This window comes from Crocodylus porosus, unplaced genomic scaffold (assembly GCF_001723895.1).
Source record: "Crocodylus porosus isolate Cpor-Errol unplaced genomic scaffold, CroPor_comp1, whole genome shotgun sequence".
NCBI classification, from domain to species: Eukaryota; Metazoa; Chordata; order Crocodylia; family Crocodylidae; genus Crocodylus; species Crocodylus porosus.
The window spans coordinates 51,926,085-51,946,170 of record NW_017728947.1 but is presented as its reverse complement, the minus strand read 5'-3'; the positions used below and the strand labels follow the sequence as shown (position 1 = coordinate 51,946,170).

Genomic DNA, 20,086 nt, shown 5'->3' with positions numbered 1-20,086 from the left:
CAAAAATTAACACTTGACAGTTGTAGCACAGCTTCTGATACTGCTCAAGCAGCAGACTCTCTTTTCTGGTACCCACATGTACCCAGTCTGAACGGCTTTATAGCAGTGACTGGCATGAAGAAGACTAGTGTTGGACTCCACAGCACCAGCCGCCATGGTGTTAATAGCTTACATGGCATAGACAGACTCATCCACACCATCATAAGCATCCCTAGTACTGAGACACTGCCTCATCACTGGCCAGTTTAGCCACAGAAATGGTGCCAGGAATCCTTAGCTGTTACAGGGATCAGAGAGGTGTTAAACTGACCAAGTTGTTTTCACAGTCTCTTTGTATGAGCCAGGAACTAGTTGAGAACTCTGCATTGGCTTACTCCACTGATGGAAGAGGAATGAATTCACCTTCTCAGCCTCTTCAAGGGAATGCAGTAGAACCTCAGCCAAAGGTGGTAGCAGGACATTGAGTCTTTCACCTGCTGGTTACTAACTTAAATCCCAGTTGTAGCAGTTGAAAGTTGTTCTTGACTTACACCTGTTGAGTACGCTCTCTAAGTTTTGATTTCCACAAGAGTCAGTGTCATTCATAGAGGTGCTTTCTGGCTATTGTTGAGTGTTTGTGGTCTATTTATTTATGTATTTTATTTATTTATGCAGGCGAATCAATGTGGGAACTCGGTTTCAAGCAGAAATCCCGTTCCTCCGAGACAGATCTTTGGCAGAAGGTGATAAACATAAGGCAGACTTGGTGTGGTGGCCTTGGGGAGATCTTGAAATCAACAAAACTAACCAAGAAAATGGTAAGGACCTGGGGAAGTTGGTAATATAGACCAAAACAAGAAATGGCAGCAGTGTTGAGGTAACTGTTTAAGTGCTGTTTAAAGGTGCTCCACACTCCTGATCAGATGTCAGGTTTTATTAATCCTTGTTGGAAAAGCCTTCTGGAAAATATCAGAGAACTAGTATTTGTAGACTTCTTAAAGATCAGACAGGACCATTAGATCATTGCCCAAGAAAAATGAACTTTTAGCTCAATTTGCTGCATTTTCGGACAAAGAAACACCCGGTAACTTTGAATGCCACAGTTAACCGACTCCAGAATCTTACAGAATGTTTCAGGCATTGGTAAGCAGAACCTTACTGGTTTTGTTGAAAACTCGAAATACTGAAAGGGGAATGCATTGAGAAGACTGTTGAGGACAGCTAGCAACATCTTGCAGATCACTATCACTCAGGTCATCCCCTTCCTTATTACTTAAAAAGGCTGCCATCCTGAATGATATCTTTCCCAGACAGACAGAAAATAAATATGGATGGGAGACATGGAGCACTTAGCATGGGGAATTTTGGGGCCGCAGGTTGGTCAGGCATGCACAATACCTGAAATGGGGAGGAGGGTGGCATGGAAGAAATGGTGGGCAGGGGGAAGGGAGAGGAAGTAGTTATGTAGAACCTGTTGAAGGGGGAAGAATGGGAGACCCTGACATGGCAGAATAGGAAATACATGGATTCCTGCCTTTCTGGAGAATGGGGGACATGCATAGAGACTGTTGCATAGGAGGAGGGAGATTTTAGGGAATTCCTGAAATGGAAGCATGTGGTTGTTTGTAAGAGTACGCTGAACTCCCAGTGCAGTGTGTTGCTCATGACCTGTGGAAGCAATGGTTTGACCTTTTACCCTAATTTAGCATGATCATTTATATAGCATAAGCTACAGAATTTCATGCAGTTACTCTTGTGATAAGCCTGACCACTTGAGTTTCCTGAAAGTAAATTTGAGGTCATCAAGAGATGAAGAATCTACTAATCCTTGTTGTAGTTTATACCAATTTTAGAAAGGCCTGTGGCTGTGGTGCTGTGGCAGGCTTGCTGGCCTTCCTGTGCAAGGTTCTGGGTTCGAGATCTTGGTCTGCCTTAGCTGTATTCCCCCTCTTTTACTGTTAAAAACATGTGCTGTATTTTTAATTTGAATTTCCATGGCTTTAATTTCCAACTGTTGCATCACATCACTGAGATGTAGCAAAGAAGCAAAAAAGTATATGCAAAAGATGGTGACAGACGTTTTCCGTAAATATCTCTAACCTGTGTGGAAATTGCTTTATCTTGGGGAAGGGAAGATGAGGGAAAAAGAGTAAATATGAGGTAATAAATGCTGAAGTACCTTGCTTATGCTCTAAAGCAGTGGTGGCTGACCTTTTTGACTTGTAGGCTGGATGAGTGGGTCCCTGGTCCATCCATGGACCAGTTCCAATCTGTGGGTCTGGTGTATGGGACTGTTAACTGCTGCTACTCCCTCACGGTCAAATTTCTGAACCGTTGAGGAGACCTATGGGTATACAAACTACATGGCTGTACAGACTGGGGATTGAGTGCTTAAAGGAGCCCTAACCTTCCTTGTTTGGGACAGGACTTCCAGTTCATGTTCATCTGTGTGTGTTCCCTTGCACTGTGCTATCAAGTGAGCATGAAACTGGACCTGATTGCTGGGCTGAGAAGAGGAATTGGGCTTGCTAAATTCTGGGTTTTTTCACTAGCTGTAGCAGCAGCTCTGGACCATCCTTTTCTGGAGGAAAGGAAAAGTTTTGTGTGCCAGTGGTCGTTCTGATTTTAATTCTGTCACCTTTGGTCCTCAGTGCAAATCTACAGGGAATGCTTCTTGTAGGGCAAAAGGGTAATCTCTTTTAGAGGTATATTCAGTAATGGCTCTCTCATGTGCCCTTTGCAACCTTCTGTTCTGTCACAACATGATCTGCGAGCACTAAACTCCCTTGGAGTGAGGTGTTTGAGTTCCAAGTTTGTCCGACCCTAGGTTATTTGTAGTTCAAGTTTAAAAGGACTAATTGGGATACAGTGGAACTGTTACCCACTTACATCTTGGGTATTAGCTGGCCAAAAATGATACTGAGATCCTCAACCAAGCTTATTGAGGAGGAAAAAACAGCAACAGCTTCTCAAATTCTTAGTTCTAATCTCCTGCTTCTTCCCTTATTTCTTTTTTTTCTTTGTCATTTACCTGGAATAGTGGAAAATCTGTTAGCTGCTGCCTGTTCAAGTATTTTTCCTGGGGCTGGTACAAATCAGGAGCTGGCACTGCACTTCTTGCATGAAACAAAGGGAAATGTTCTGGTGAGTCCTCTCCAACCTGTTTTATCAGTCTTTTTTCATTATTGTAGAAGAAATCTGAATACTGGCCTGAAAGGGCTGTTAGCTATCTGCAAGAAGTTCATTTGAGAGAAGGTAGCCTGCAAAACATCACATCTTTTTGCCATGGCATCAGAAACCTGGTGTGTGGCATATCTGGCTGCTGCTGTTCATGACAGGAGTCCTCACACAGATTGGACAAAGCAAGTCAAAGTAATGGGCATCATTTTGATTATTTCAGTCTTGGGCCTTTCCTATGCAGAGGCTGCTAATAACATCAAATTGCATCATTTTCTGTGGGGACTTTTTAAACTTTTAACCCATAGGGATCATTTAGTTGACAACTGAAATTAGTTTATTGATCTCACCTGAATTGGAAGATGGGTGTCATGGGGGGGAGTTTAATGTACTGGGAATTGGGACCTTGGGCAAGTCCCTTAACTTCTCTGTGCACATCTGTGAGATGGGCTTATTTCTCCACATTGCTGCACTGTAATGTGGTAGATGCTATGAAAGGTACCAGGTGTACGGCTACTCCTCACTTAACGTTTTAGTCACATTCCTGAAAAATGCAACTTTAAGTGAAACCATGTTAAGCGAATCCAGTTCCATCACAGTAGTTACCTAGTTGCAGGCGGTCGCCAAGCAACATTATAACCCAACATTGCGTGACTTTAAATAAGTATGTTTTTCAATAGATAGGTGATGTAACAATGAAATACTAACCAGGATGATGTTAAGTGAAGAGTACCTGTAGTTTATAAAGGCCAATAACTTGGCCACCTACTTGTAACTTCAGCACAAATTATAGTTGCTGATTAAATGCAGGTCGGGTAGTTTTATACTGATTTTTACATTTCTGAATTTGAGTTTGTATGCTTATTTAGAGCTGGGTTGTTGGATGGGCACAAACAGGAACTGGTGTTACGTAGAATCATCTCGAAGCAGGATGATTCCTGTACTGTGTAGGGCTTTCTGTATATAAGAGCAATAGTCTCCCTCCCAAAAGCCTTGAGTCAGAGTAAATAAATACTATTGTGCCCAGTTTGCAGGAGGAAAGACTGAAATCTGGAGGGGTGAGGTAATTTGCCCAGGAGCTAGAGTCAGTGTAGGGTCAAGAACTTAATGATGAAGTCTTGACTCGCATTCCTTTCACCGTACCTTTTAAACACACTAGGGCATGCTGTGGGAGAGAGACTAGCTCCCTTTCTGTTAATCTGCCATTAACGTAGATGATATTACAATGGTTTTTCTGATGTTCTTTGTTTACATACCTATACTTTTTTTTTTTTTTACATGAAACCAATTCTGCTGTTGTGCTGTCTCTTAGGCTGCTTTGGGCAAACTGTTGCTGACGGGACCAGGGCGACCACCAGTCCATCCCTTGGCTGACTACCACTACACAGGTATTCTGAGTGGGAGCTGCTGCCTTTTTGTCTCTTTGGTAGCTGATCTGCAGTAATGGATTTCTTCCTGTCCTATGTATATAGACTTATAACAGAAGTCAGAAAATGCTTAACTTCCAGACCAGCTGATGAACTGCAGGGAACCTTCCCTTGCAATGCCATGACTTACGTGTGGTGTGTGAATTCATGCACTTGCAAATCCTAAATCCATTTATCAATAAGTCATGTGTCTCTGATCAGAGACTTCCTTTCAGGGAAAAATAGTAACTAGTCACTGAGACTAAGCTACAGAAAGATGGCAGGAGAAGCTTGTTAGATGATGGATGGGAAGTCTAATCTTGGAACTGCACGTTCCATGTCATGAATTTGGAGAAGGGAATTGAGGGAGTTCTGCTGGAAGTCTAACCTCTCACTGCCTGTGCTGCCTATGATAGGAAGCTGTAGAGTAGCAAGAACAGCAGGCTGATCACTAATTCCTCTATGAAAGCAAAACTGCAGTGTCTGATGCTGCTGTGTCAGCCCTTATATTCAGACAATGTTGCAAGGTAGTAACTTCCATGATTGAGCTAGCCCTGCATACCTGATTGATATGAGGGCAGAAAGAAATGTAATACCTTTTCCTGCAGTTCACCAGAATAGCACCTTGGTTGATATGCATACCCCTCTTGATAGGACACTTCTATCAGGCATGCAGAGTACATTCAATTGTTGATCTATGGAGAAAAGAAAATGTGAGAGGGAAGTGGGAAATTCTGAATGGTGTGTGGCCTTACAGAGGTAAAAATAGTACTATATGGCATGTGCATTATATATTCAGCTAATTGATACATTTTAGGCTGGCTTTATGTAAAGGAAATCTAAAGAGAGATAACTTGGAATGAAAATTTCTGTTTAAATTTCTGTTTTCTGTACCTACAGGATCAGACAAGTGGAAAGTTGCAGAGAAGAAACTTTTCAACAAAGGCATTGCAATCTATAAGAAAGACTTTTTCCTGGTCCAGAAACTTGTAAGTTACTCTGCATTTACTTGGATCAGGAACTATACTTACTTACATCTTTAGAGTATTTCACTCAGTGGGGTCATAATGGAGAGTTCTGTTTTCAGTGGGTTCTAAAAATTCACAGGACCAGACTTGGCAGTGGACAGCCAATTTAGGAGGAAGTCTCAGAGAAATTTAGGGTACTAAACATTAAACTTGTTAAAAAAATGACCCCCAGGACTTCCTGACTTGTTTTCCCATTTGTTAGTCCAGTCTTCCTCATTAGTATATTCCAAGCTTAATTTACACAGAATATACATATATTCTGTATAAGGTGATCTTTAAAATGATATTTATTTATTTGTATGCATGTATGTATATACAAATAAATATATGTATATAGTGTGTGTTCTGTGTAAGGTGGCAATTAAGTGAACTGGTTACAAAATTTAATATTGAGTAGAGAATGTTCCTATTGAATAAAGGGGAAAGCAGAGGCTAAATAAGAGGCTTTAAGGTAGAAAATTAATACAAGATAAAGGGTTTTAAAGAACTGTGATAATCATATTTATTCAAGACAAGGTTCCCCCCTCTCCCCCATTTAGGCAGCTGGTGGGGCAAGTTTTGGAGGAGCCAGGCAGTAAGGTGCAGGAGTGAGGCCATTTGGTTCCCCACCACCTGGCACCTCTCCATCTATCTCCCTGCAGCTGCTTACCCCACTGCAGTGGGGGCGGGGGGAGGAGTGTGGGGTGTGAATTCAAGACAACCCTCCAAAAATTAGATTCTAGACATAGAAAACTTTAACAAACTTATATATTTTTTCCATGCCTAGAATATAATTATTTGGGAGGTCATCTTAAATTTGAAGTTGTCTTGCATTCAGGTAAAAACAGTACAATAGAAAGAAATTGGAACAAATGCAATTTGCATTAATGTGTTCATGATTACTTGCTTACTCTTAAAAACAAAAATCTTACCTTTATGTTTGTGCAATGTTTTGTTTTGTGTTGTTTTTTGTTTTGTTTTTAACATCAGATTAAAACCAAGACAGTGGCCCAATGTGTGGAGTTCTATTACACGTACAAAAAACAAGTGAAAATTGGTCGGAATGGGACCTTAATCTTTGGGGACATTGATGTTACTAATGAGAAGTCTATGAAAGATGAAGCTGAAATTGATATTAAGGTAAGCACTTGACCCTTCCTGGTGTTGGCTTTGTTGCCAAAGGCTGCTTCCATGGACTGAAGCAGTTTGCTCTTCATAATTGCATTTATTTTGTGTAAGTAACAAGAGGCTTAAAAATATGTGTTCTTAAGAATGACAGATTCCCTAGGCCACTGTCTGATTAAAAATGCCTTGTTCTATGTCAGTCTCAACTTTCAGCAAAGGCAGTAAAAAACAAATTTGATTGATGCTGTGGGCCTAGTCTTGTAATGACGAATCCTATTTCACATGATGACTTCTGCTTGCAGTGGGAAAGAAAGTCAAAGAAGACAATATTAACTGTCCCTTTAAATTTCTGTGAAGAGCTCCCATAGGTTTGCCCGTGTACTTCCTCCCAGAAGAGTTATTTTCAATGAGGACCATGGGCACATGGCGGAAGAGAATGAGGAGGAGGAGGAAGAGGAGACTGAAGAGAAAGTGGTTAAGGAGGCAGAAGAGTTGGATGACAGAAAAAGGAGTACAGCATTTCCCAAAGATGCACAAACACTACAAGCCAATGAAATGGTATGTAGTACATCAGTCCCCAACTGGCCCCATGTACAGTTCATAAAACATTGAGTAAAATGGCATTTTCAGTGTATTTTTTTTTTTTCCTCTTGGGGGATGTGCTGAAAATGGAATAGCTATGGACCTACTGGCATCCCAACAGTGTGTTACATAGTTTATTTGGAAGAGTTTTGACTGGGAAGGGGATTATAATAAGAGTAGCCAATTGTATGTGAAGAATGATGGGGGAGCGGGGAAAGGTCTGTGTCCGTCCATCCTGCGCGCCCCCTCCCTGCCCCGCTTTGGTCCGGCACCACTCCCTTCAGGTTTGCCTGGCCCATGTCCACCTGCCTTCTCTCCGTGCTCCCCTCCCTCCCTTTCAGCTGTTGGCATGGCACAGTCACAGTGCCCCTCGCTCCTGCTCCCCTCCCTCACTCTCTCTGCCAGCTTTTGTCAGGATGTGGTGGGTCAGCAGTGGCATGCTCCCTACCACCATGGCAGGGCGGGGACAGAGTCCTATGTGTGGGCTCGCTCCCCCCACCCTTGCCCCTGCTGCTTTTTGGGTCCAGGACGGATTTCTGCCCCCTTCCCTTTCAGGGTTGTTGTCGGGGGGTGGCAGTGGGGTGCCGCCACCATGCCCCTCCCTCTTCCTCCCCTGCCGGCTTTTATTAAGGACCAGCAGCTCCATATCCCACCCCCTGTTTAGCCACACCTCTGTTTCTCATCCGGACGACAGAGGAGGGAACGGGCCCACTCCCCCCCGCCCCCGGTTAGCGGTGCCTGCCCGCTCTGTCCCCTGTGTCCCCACTGTCTCCTGTCCAAATGCTCTTGGAGTACTCAGATCGGTTGTTTCAGTCAGCCAGTCGGAGTGAGAATAAAACATTACAGACAGACTAAGGCTTTTATAATATTAGAATCCTGCACAACTCCCTGTGATTTGTACTCCAATAGCAATGATGGTGGGTATGTTAGAAATCCCACAAATTCTTTCTTGTGGGCAAGATCTTGGATTAGGATAGGATAACTGAAGGTTAGACGTGCAGCCACCATCCTTTCTTCAAGGGGTTTTCATTTTCACTTTGCTTTAACAACTTTCTCTTGCTGTGAAGGTCAATGAGGTCATCAGTTTAAGCAGCCATGAGGCTAATGCACCAGGAGAAGCCAGTGGTAGAACTGGAAGAAAGCCTAAAGAAGCAACAGTTAAGTTTCGGAAGACTCTTCCCCCAGGACAGAGGAGGAGACGGAAACAGAAAATAAAGCCAGACCTCACCGCTAAAGTGCAAAATGAAGAAAGCACGTTTCCATGTAAAAAATGTGGAAGGTAAGAGCAGTTGAATGGATTTGCAGTAACAGGATTGTTCTACATCACCACTGCAGCTCATTCTCAGCCTGATGTTTCCTTTGTACACTTGGTTAGGAACCGGTGGGAACAATGTTAGCATCTTAATGCCTTTGGCCCTGTGCTGCTGATGACTTGCTCCATAGGCGACTTGCAGTGGGGGCACATGTGCCCCCTGATGGGTCCATCCCTGCCGCCAGTGGCATCTGGTGGAATTCACTAGCTCTTACGCCACTGCTGGCACCTGAGGGAGATCACCAGTGGCTTCTGTGGGTGCCCCCCAGACTCAAGAGCCACCAGTCACCCATGACTCACTCTTCCAGATTAGAGCTTCAAAGCTATCTGTTCTTAATGACTTGTGGCCTTCAAGGGCTTGCCATTTTTCATTGTAGTAGGCATATGAATACCAGTGTCCTAGCCCTGGGGTGCTCAACCTCTGGCCCGTGGGCCAAATGCAGCCATTGCATCTGACTCATGGAACTCCCCATGCATCAGGAAATTTGTGGTAGGGGAGCAGTGGCCATTAATATGGCCACCCTCCCTTCCCCCAAATCCCCAAGCCCTGCGCAGTGGGCTAGGCTGCTGGTGACCCCTTCCTTTGTGCAGCTGGGCAACATCCTGCCCACTCCCCTTCTGGATCAAGGTCGGGCCATGACCCCTTCGTTCCCCTCAGGGCTGGGCTGGGGCCTGGGCTTGCCCCACCTCCTACCCTCCCATTGAAGGTGGGCCACACTTCCTTTGCTGTGGGGCTGGATTAGGGTCTGGCCATGCCCCTTCCTCTACAGCTAGGCCACATCCCCTTCTCCCTTCACAGGGATGGGCCATGCCCCTTTTCCCTGTGGGGCTGGGTTCAGACCTGGTCACACCCCCTCTCTTCCCTTTCCCATGGGGCATGGTCAAGGTCCTTTCCCTGGCACCCTCCCTCAGCCCCTTTGTATACCCACGTGGTGTCTGCTGTGACCACCCAGGGGCTGGATTGGGAACATTGGTTGAATCCAGCCTACGGATAGACTGGGTGCTGCCAGTTCAGCCCACCAGGGAAAAAGGTTGAGCGCCACTGTCCCAGCTGGATTGCAGCTCAGATAATTCTGCTGATGTAAATTTTCCCTTCAGCTTCAATTAGCTATAGTATGCTTTAGTGCTGATGTGTGCTGTTAACAGCTGCTATGTTCCATCTCAGCAGTGTTTACATTTCACTGAATGGTGGAGCGATTCCTGAATAGTTGATGAAGTGCTCTAGGAACATGTCAAATAAACAATGCCATTGAAATACCAGGCATTATCATTACTGTAGCAGCAGGTGTCAGGTAAATGATGGACAGTTGTTCTGATCAAGTTTACACCAGTCTCCTGTGCCCGTTAAATGCATTGTATTTTCCAGGACTTTGGGCATCTGTTGCCATCAGTGTTATTCATGCCAAGAAAATTCAGTTCATTGCATAAATAATGTAATCATAAAGAATAGTGAGCTTTGTAGTACCAGCAGTTACTCCTGTATTTAAAGTGAGCAGGGTGATGAGAACTGACAGAGACTCTTCTGTATCATGGAGGAGTATTTGACATTGAGGCACTGCTACAAGGAATTACACAGCTGTATTTCTGGCCTGGATATTGGTGCAGGAGAAATAGGAGAGGATTCTGAATGGCCTTCAAGCTTCCATTTGAGTATTTGGTGACAGTGAATTAAGAATTTGAATGTGGGAAATATGGGAAGACTAGGTGGAGTAGACAAAGGAAGGCAAGGGGGGAGGAACCCAAGCCTGTTCATATCCCTACAGCTTCAGCAAAGAGGAGTGCCAGCTGTTGTTTTCTTGTTTATTAGGTGTTTGCCTTAGAGCAGCATCACTAGCCCCAGCTGGAATTGAGCCCCTGCTGTGTCATGCAGTGAACAGACATGGACCAAGAGTCAGCTGCTTGCTCAAGGTGCTTAGAATTTAAACAGATAAGGTGAAAGGTGAGGAGCCCAAGAGAAGTGAAAGGACAGGGCCAGGGTCACACAGCAGATCGGCAGCAGCCTTGGAAGAGATCATTGGACAGATCGTTGAAACAGGATTTTAGGGCACTGACCCCAGGAGTCAGGAGCCTGTCCCTTGGACTGTGCTGTGGGAGGAGTAGGAGCAAAAGTAGTGATAATTGCAGTAGATCCTTTCTAGTGGTGATGAATGGTCCTGCCCTGCTGTTTGACTCCAACCTGGAGATGCTTATAAGAGGATTGGGCAGACTGTTTGTTACATGCTTGTGTTTGTCCCTAGGGTTTTCTACAAGGTGAAGAGTCGCAGTGCCCACATGAAAAGCCATGCTGAACAGGAGAAGAAGGCAGCAGCACTCAAGCAGCAGGAGAGAGAGGCGGCAGCGGCAGCAGCGGTAGCAGCAGCCCAAAGCCAGGAACAGCAGGAGGAGAGCAGCGACAGCAGGAGCAGCAGTGGCAGCAGTAGTAGTGACAGCTCCGATGAGGACAGGAAGATTTAGCAACAGGCCAGAAGAGGAGGGAGTAGCCGGGCTGGACCCAACAGGGTAGTGCAGGTCAATACTTCATGTGTTTGCTTCCTTTGCTGCACTTTTTCCTCATTGGAACAGAGGTCTACCAGGCCTCAGTGTTGCCACTTCCTCATCCCACATGCTCCACCTCGATTTGCCTGAACAGACCGAGCCAAACCAGTGGATAATGGATCTGTGTGAACTTGGATATTCTTTTTTACAAATAAGATTTATATTTTATTTATGAAGAGACCCCAAGGTACTCGGTAGAACAGTCATCCAGAGTGGAATTCAGTTCTCCGTCAGGTCAATCAGACCTTCTCTTTGTGCTTTTGTGGATCTGTGTTGACAAGACCCTTTATTAGACCCCTATAAAGCCTTCCAGACCTGAGCAGGAAGAAGGATATTCTACTTATAGATAGATGCACAGCATTTAGTTACTGTGATGCTGGCAGTGGATAGAGCTTGCCTTCCACAGCAAATCCTCCTTTCTGTCACTTCTCTTCCTGCCTTCTGCTAGGATTGTTCTCTACACTCTCTGCTGTCTTTGCTGAATGAGACACGACTTAGTGAAACAGGTGCAGAAAGAGAAGGCAAAGCCCTGCCCTCTCCTGGAGAGAGAGCATTTTTTATTTTTCTGTAGCAGGTGAGAGACCTGCTGGGTGTTGTGTTTGTTTCTGTTGTTTTGGGGGTGGGGTGGGGAGGGAATCTGTGCCATAAAGAGTCCTGCAGTGGACGCATCCTGTGGGATGAGAGCAGCAATGCAGCTCAAAGGTCCTGCTATGTCGCATGTAGAACACAAAGCAGTTGATCTCAGCTCACTTTTTTTTTTTGAAAAATCTGGTTCCCCACACACATCAAGTTGAAAGTGGTGGGTGACCTTTTGAGCTTTAACTTGTTACAGAGGCAGCGAGGCTGTTCTAATGAGGCTTGAACCAAGATCCCAATGTTTTCATGGATGGACTTTAGTCTCCTGATGTTTCCTTAATCTCCTACCCCAGATGACCCTTTCCTTCTCCTGGTGGCCTTCCCCTGTTCTTTCATGTGGTCTACAAATGGCCATCCCTTAGCTTATGCCCCAGGGGTAGTGAGATTCCAAATGCTTTATTTATATAAATATCCTCGAAGGGATGTTCCTTTGAAAAAGGTGTGGCAGCATGTACTGTAGGAATGGCCTTCTCTTTATTCCCGTGCAGTAGTTGGACAGCAGAGCCTGTTGGGCTCTCCTGTCATTACCCCCTCTTACGGTGAAATGTATTCTCTTTTGCAGAGCTGCAGAAGAGCCACTAGATGTGTGTAGATCCCCAATATCAAACAGATGCCAACAAGCCTTGTGTTACAACAGGAGTTAAAGAAGGCAAAACAGGTCATTTGACATGAATGTTAATACTGCACAGCATTTCTCTAAACATTATACATATTCTACTTACCATTTTATGTCATAAAACTGTATGAACCTAGGTGTTTTCTTGGGCTGTATACACACTTGTCTTCTGGACACTGCAGAGAAATGTAATAGTTGCTTTTGTAGGGATCAAGATAGCCACATCTACCGTCACTGGAGGTGTAACTGAAGAGAAATGTCAGATAAGAGGGGGCCACTGGGGTGAGGCATCATCTGTATCACAAGAACTTGTAAATCCAGAAAGCTGTTTCTCTCTCTCACCTCTAGTAGAACATCTTGTGTTTGATGTTTGTTGCATTTAATTGCTTGAGCAAAGAGGTGTGGTCAGGAACATTGCCACCTGGGTCTGATATAGCATTTTCCATCAGTCGATCTCAAAGAAGATCAGATCAGTATCACTATCCTTGTTGTTGGGAAGCCAGGATCCAGAATTGAAGCAACTTGTGTGAGGTCACTGAGAAGGTGAATAGCGGAGCCAGGAGTAGAACCCAATCCCAGTCCAGCTTTGTATTGACGAGGCAGCACTGACCCCTTAATAGTATCATAAGTGTGGCTTTGAATTTCCAGCTTGCCAGTTCCCACAAAGTGAAAATCAGATCAAGCACCTGTGGCTCAACAGTGCCATCTGCTGGGCGGACTGACTGGCTAATGGTCCGTGCATTCCTGAGCAGGGCTGGTTCCAGTAAAATGAGCAGGCTACTTGCTGATCCAGCTGACTTGCTGTTAAAGTTCAAGCAAGAGAATGCCTCTGTGCTTGCTCAACTACAGAGCAATGCAGGACAAACTGAAGCCTGTCAACTCCATGACCTTCTCTTGCTGTATGGCTTTGGAGCTTCCTATACACTGAAATTTGGGCCTGACTTGCATCTGCATTATTTCACAGCCTATTTATAGTTTCATAGTTTGTAGGGTCAGAAGGGACCTGAGCAGATCATCAAGTCCGACCCCCTGCCATGGCAGGAAAGAGTACTGGGGTCAAACGACCCCAGCAAAGTGTTCGTCTAGCCTCTGCTTAAAGACCCCCAGGGTAGGAACTAGCACCACTTTGCATGGAAGTTGGTTCCAGATCCTAGCTGCCCCGACTGTGAAGTAGCACCTCCTGATTCTAGCCTGAATCTACCCTCTGCCAGCTTGTGGCCATTATTCCTAGTCACTCCTGGTAGTGCTTGGGGGAACAGGGACTCCCCCAGTGCCTGCTGTTTCCCCCTGACTAGTTTGTAACAGGCCACTGGATCCCCCCTCAGCCTTCTCTTGTGGAGACTGAACAGGTTCAGGTCCCGTAGCCTCGCCTTGTAGGGCCTGCCCTGCTGCCCGCTGATCTTGCGAGTGGCCCTCCTCTGGACCCTCTTCATGTCCACATCCCTCCTGACGTGCAGCGCCCAGAACTGGACACAGTACTCCAGCTGCGGCCTGACCGGTGCCGCATAGAGGGGGAGGATCACCTCCTTGGACCTGCTCAAGATGCATCTGTGGATGCATGACAGGGTACGGTTGGCCTTCTTGCCTGCCTCCCCACACTGCTAGCCCATGTCCATCTTGGCATCAATAATGACTCCAAGATCCTTTTCTGCCTCTGCACTGATGAGAAGGGAGTTTCCCAGCTTGTAGGTATGGTGCTGGTGGTTCCTCCCCAGGTGCATCACCTTGCACTTGTCAGTGCTGAAACCCATCCTGTTCTCATCTGCCCACCCCCGTTACCTGTCTAGGTCTGATATTTGTAGCCTATTCCTCCCTTCTAGTGTGCCCACTTCTCCCCACATTCTAGTGTTGTCTGCAAATTTGAACAGGGTGCTTTTTACTCCCTCGTCCAAGTCAGTGACAAAGATGTTGAACAATGCGGGCCTGAGGACCGAGCCCTGGGGGACCCCACTGCCTACGTTCCTCCAGGTTGAAAGTGACCCGTCCACCACCACTCTCTGGGTGCAGCCCTCCAGCCAGTTGGTGACCCAATTGACTGTGTGGGTGTCGACACCACAGTCCCCTAGTTTTTTTAATGAGAACGGGGTGAGAGACAGTGTCAAAGGCCTTCCTAAAGTCCAGAAAGACTACGTCCACTGCTACACTTGTGTCTAAGGATTTGGTGACCTGGTCATAGAAGCCCACCAGGTTGGTCTGACAGAATCATGGGCCGTATATTTGATTAACCTACAGTTCAAGTTGTGCAGCTTTGTTCACCTTCTTAGTAATAGAAAAAATAACTTCTTTTAAGTAAGAATAAACATGGTTAATAGGGAACTGTTTTCTTTTTAAATATTAGCTTTTACTACTGAAAAAATGCCCCTTTACCTTTTGTAACGCAATGTTTTCCTTATGTACCAAGCCTCAGCTTGTACCAGGGATCAAAAGACCACATTCCAGCCTAGACTCCATCTTCCCCTGTACAGTCACATACAACTTGGTCCATTGTAGGATTTGGATGACTGTTCCTTTGTCCCTCTGTGAGTCCAGCCTTGTCTGGAATGAGGGCAGATGGCAAATCCTGTGCTGCTGAAATCCATTTAAAAACTGGAGAGAATCGAAAGCAAATATTTATTTAAAAAAGAAAAAAACTCTAGCAAACCAATCTTCCCATTAAGAGTTTAAATTTTATTAATAAGTCTTTCTTTTGGAAACTGGAGATGGCACATGCTTCATGCTGTTCTAGCCCTGGTGAAGAAGCAGCTGTCTATTGCATTTCAGTCTAAATAACTTCACTTCTGAATTCTTCCCACTTGCATTGGATCCATTTTGAGTGTTGTGCTTAATAGTGTTGTAGCCTTTTATTGGATCTTATCCTTTAGTATGGCAGCTGCTTCTGGGAATTTGGAAAGTCCTTTCTGCCTATCAGGTTCTGGGAATAGTGGAGTAGTGTAATAAATTAAAAAGCAAGTAGGGCATTTTGTGCATTTAGAAAATAATTTTAAAAATACTGCAGAACACACTGCACTTTCCTACTGAATGCCTTTGCCTGGATTAGTGTGTCCACAGAAATGGACATATTAAATCAGGCAAGGTTTTTCTCTTTTAGTTTAAAAAAAAAAAAAAAGTAGTTCACCCCTTACACTGAAAAGTGGGCATAGATCCTGGATGAAGCCATGATTCCAGACTGGGAGAATTATTGCTCTTCTGTTACATACCTATTCACCCTGTTGGAACAGAAGATTAGTGCCAAAGAGTAAAAGGCAAAGAAATGTTTTATGTATTGTTTTCCATTAGTATTTTACAGTGCCCCCAAAGGCTACTCAGTTTGGCTATAGCCTTGAAGAGGTTATAAGCTAGGGTGACATGCCATTGCAAATGTTGGTAAGCAATTGACAGGCTGTAGAGTGAGAAAATACAGGAGCCCAGCAACAGGATTGTATAGCAACTGTTGATCCTTCTGGATCATGGTGTATGCGTGAGAGGTCACCCAGACCTTCAATGTATATGCCTCGGCAAGAATCTTGGAGGAGCGGAGGCTGCCTCGACCTTCCATCCCTTCTTTAGGCCACTGAGACAAAATCCAAAGGCCAGACTGAGTCCAAACATTTAGTGCCTCCATGGCTGTATTTGTATAAGCATTCAGGAATCAAACCCACATCTCCTGTGTGGCACACAAGGATTCTACCACTGAACCCCAGGGGACTCCAGCAACAGGATTATATGATTGCTATAATTATTAACTTAGTCTTCCTTAAGATACTCTATTAGTATCTGTGTTAGTGCAAGAACTTTTGCACTGTTACTTATGTTTAGAAGCCAATTTTTTTCTCCCAGGGCATGTATATATGCATGTGCACATGCATTCAAATCATGATCTATAGAAAAAAAAATTAAAACCCTACAAAATTGGTGTACTTATTAGATACTGATGAGTCGAGTGTTAGTTGGCTAGCTGATTGCTGTTCAAGCATGCAGATCCCTTCTTCCCCACCCTCCACCCCCATCACAGCTGACATTCTGTTCTAATTCAGTGTCAGTGGAGGAATGGGAGGGGTTTTGCCTTGAAGGGGATGTTAACCATAGAGAGTGCAGGGTTAGCCCCCGGCTGTATTATGCTTTTTCATTCCAGGAATTCCCAATAGCTAGCGTCACATTTTGAACCTAAAGCGGTCTTGAAGCCTCATGGATAACCTCTTTCTGGAGTGGGTATAAAAGTAAAACATTTTGGTATGCTTCTTCCTGTCCTTAAAATATTTGCTGCCAAAAAACATACAGTAGAGGACTGGAAGATACTTCCAGGGTAAATTCTGAGATCCACAAGGTCTTGCAAGCACCACCCTACACACAAGATCTTACTAGAATTTCTCTGCTTATCCCAAATGGGGTTTGACCACAGCTCTTGGGAAGAGAAGTAACCATCTGACCTCTTGCTTTGCTGGAGCGTGGGATGTGTACTCTGGAGTAAGCTACGTTCCAGCTCACTTTGGAAAATGTGCTCCTTCTGCAACTGTTGTTCTGCTTTGGCTTATTGGATTGCCCATGTGTAATTTTTAGTGTTTCCAGGCATTGCATTTGAACTCCACTCAGTAAAATAAATTTGTCTTAATTTATAATATATTTCCCAAATAAGTTCAGTTTGGACAAGATCTCTCCTCTGTAATGAGAACCTTATTCTGTGGGAGCAAATGAAGTTTAACTAAAACGTTCTCGCTACAAGGGTGGCTAAGCACTGAAACATTATGTGGAGAGACTGTGGAGTCTCCATCACTTGCAAGTTTAAGAGGAGGTTAGGTGAGCACTTGCATGAAATGGTTTAGACAGGAATGATCCTGTCTTGAGTAGGGTGTTGGACCGGCTGATCTCTTGGGGTACCTTCCAGCCCTGTTTTACTATGATTCTGTTGTTATGCTGCTCATGTCAATATGTTAATAGATAATATAACTAGCTTTTTCACAACTGGCGATCGGGCTTAAAATGAGAATATAAACCTAGTTGCCATTTGGCCACATTTATTAAACTGTTGCCCATTTGAATCTTATTAGGCCCCAAATGAACTGACAATGGGGCTCTCCTAATGTGTAGTATTCTTGGTTTTTGCTGGTGCTCTTTCACTTTTATGAGCCTTCACTATTAAACCTGCTGCCTGGTATGATTATGTATAGAGAGCATTTCTGTTATATAGCACAGTGTATATAGGTTGGTATATACAGTATGTTGTTTTGTATAAGCAGAGTAATGCAAATCTACTGTACCTACTGGTATGTTGCAATTTATCTGGAAATATTTGTTTGACATTTGTGTTTCTTCAACACAGATTTCATTTTGTGGGTAGCTGGGCTGATCAGGTGTTAATTGATCAGAGAGTACTCAGCCCTATGCAAATCATTCAAATCTACCAACATGCAACAAAATAAAAGCAAATAAAGTGTACGGTGGCATGTAGCATTCTGAGTGACTATGTAGGAGCAATTTTATTCACCTGCTTGGTATTTTTATAGCTAGAGAGTTGGGAATAAAGCCATTTGACAGCAGGTAAAGGGCAGCTGAAATCTGAACCAAAACTGTACTAAAGATATGTATTCATCCCAAAAATTAATAGCATAATGTGAAATGTAGATTAGCTCATTTTATTTGTGGATTACCTTTTCATCCCATTTCCTGTAACTACAGCACACTAAGTTTAAGATGACTGGCACACACAAGCGTTTCCTAAGCCGCACAGAATGCACCTTCTCTCCGCCTCCCCCCCCCCCCCCCCCCCCCCCCCCCCCCCCCCCCCCCCCCCCCTTTTTTTTACCAGCATCTCGGCAAGTGTCTATGGCCCGACACTTCCAGTCTGTTTAGTCAGTGGTCTAGAAAGTCACGCTGTAAATGTCTTCTGGTTTTTTAAACTTGTCTGTGTATCTACATAAAATATCTTTCACCTTTCACCATTTACTTACCAGCAGACTTTGATATTATGACAACTGATTTTAGTCCATTGATAGCATCTCGCAAGCAGAGATTCATGGTGTACTGCTCTCACAATTGATTTATATATGCCTTGACATTTTCGTATGTACTTTCCTTACCATGTTTATCCATGCAAACTTTCTTGCATTATCTTTCAGTGTATGCTTTTTGAAGCTTATCGTTTCAGAGAGATGGAGAAGTGGTGTCTATACTGTAGGTTTGATCCTGTGTGGATGGATTTCTTTGCAAATTGTCCATGTGGGGTTGAGCTGCTTCATTCACCCACATTCTCTCCTGTGTCAGATGTTGAACACACAGTCCTAGTCCCCAGCTGTCTAAATGTTTTTCTTTCTGGAACAGGAATTCTCTTGGCAACTGAGCCTGGAAACTCCTCACTCCTTAAGTTTTAGAAGGAGACATATATTTTTATAGTTGTTAATTGTATATTTAAAGAAACCATCTTTCCTGCAGCTTCTCCAAGTTTATTTTCCCCTTGTAGCTCAGATTTGATACAAAAAGATTTTTCCATGTTTATTTACCTTTTTGGTTCGGTTTTTAAATGTTTAATCTTAAAGCTTTGGTGTACTGTACAGGGACGGTCTGTCTTTGTAATTACTGTATAAATGCTTTATTATAAAAAGTATATTACTTTTATTTTAACAAATGAGCAGACACTGTCTTTTATGTGTTTGCTGCCTTGGGCACCTTTTACAAAGACTGTTACATATAAAATTGTGTGTGTGGGGGGGGTGTACATATATATACATAAAAAAATTTGCCTTTTTTTGCTGTACAGTTGTGATAGACCAGACTGATTTTATTTTTTTGTGTGCTTTTTTACAAAATATTAATACACTAAAGGAAATCTTGCTGATGTGATTGTAATGTACCCATGTAACTTATTTACTTAATGTCCCTCTGTATCTTTTTAAACCTTTTATTAAATAAGGTTTAAAAATGAGTTTTCTTAGCTGCAGGTTCTGTCATCTGTGTGTGTTAAGGGAGCGTGGGTAGAGGGCTTTCTCAGCTTTTTATTGTGCCTTTGCTTTTTCATCTTTGAATGCGATTCCTGGAACACTGAGGCAGCAGTTTGCGTTTATGTTACCAGTCCACTTAGTGGTGTTCGATCCCTGAGCCAGAATGCAGACTAGCTTCTGTAGTTTTCAGTCTCCTCAGGGACTTCTCAAAGATTTTGTCTCAGTTTCTCTCTCTTCTTGTTTTCCAGCACCATCTTCAGCATATCCAGGAAAGCAGTTCATAGCGAGATCTCAATTTTATAATGATGCTGCTTACACAGGCAAAGTTGCTATACAGTTAGTTGGAGTTCTTTTTGCTACGCCAGAAAGAGCACACAGTCCGCAGGGCAGAGAAGGCCAGTCTCGCATTCAGGTTTTTCTCTATCTTTTCAACACTGCGTTGCTGCTAGGACCATTTTGCTCTGCATTAGAGATAACTGTTCTAAAAAACATGAAAGTCTAAAAGAATCTAAGATGTTAGTTTCAGTATGCAAACTCTCTTGGATGCTTTGGTTCTTGAATCTTCAGAATAAAGAAATGAATAACTGCAAACTATATCTTGCTCCTCATTTTGTCCTAACACTAATTGGAATGTACTGACGAGCCAGGAATAGATACAAATGTAGCCAAAATGGCTCCAACCACCTTTAATGTTGGATGAAGCAGGGTTGAGGTTGGAGCAGTTTTGCCATGTTTGTATCATTCCCAGCTTGTGGGCACACAGCAATTGGAACATACCAGCTACTGCCCTTTTGAAACAT

The 20,086-nt window shown here is 43.9% G+C and overlaps 1 protein-coding gene and 1 long non-coding RNA gene across 2 annotated transcripts in view; one reads left to right on the top strand and one right to left on the bottom strand.

Moving 5' to 3' along the window:
• The window catches only part of ELMSAN1 (ELM2 and Myb/SANT domain containing 1), a 66,464-nt gene extending 54,584 nt beyond the window's left edge, over positions 1-11,880 (top strand). Inside the window, exons 6-13 of the mRNA XM_019551853.1 lie at positions 655-797; positions 3,020-3,123; positions 4,469-4,544; positions 5,463-5,551; positions 6,560-6,709; positions 7,052-7,252; positions 8,344-8,555; positions 10,826-11,880. Of these exons, the coding sequence (XP_019407398.1) occupies positions 655-797; positions 3,020-3,123; positions 4,469-4,544; positions 5,463-5,551; positions 6,560-6,709; positions 7,052-7,252; positions 8,344-8,555; positions 10,826-11,042 (1,192 nt within the window). The 3' untranslated portion in view covers positions 11,043-11,880. The remainder of the gene's footprint in view (positions 1-654; positions 798-3,019; positions 3,124-4,468; positions 4,545-5,462; positions 5,552-6,559; positions 6,710-7,051; positions 7,253-8,343; positions 8,556-10,825) is intronic.
• Positions 4,665-18,430, bottom strand: LOC109321293. The gene is made up of 3 exons (XR_002104020.1): positions 18,420-18,430; positions 15,374-18,091; positions 4,665-4,677 (listed from the first exon to the last, which is right to left on the bottom strand). It is a non-coding gene; the product is annotated as an uncharacterized LOC109321293 (long non-coding RNA).
• Positions 18,431-20,086: the final 1,656 nt, after the last annotated feature.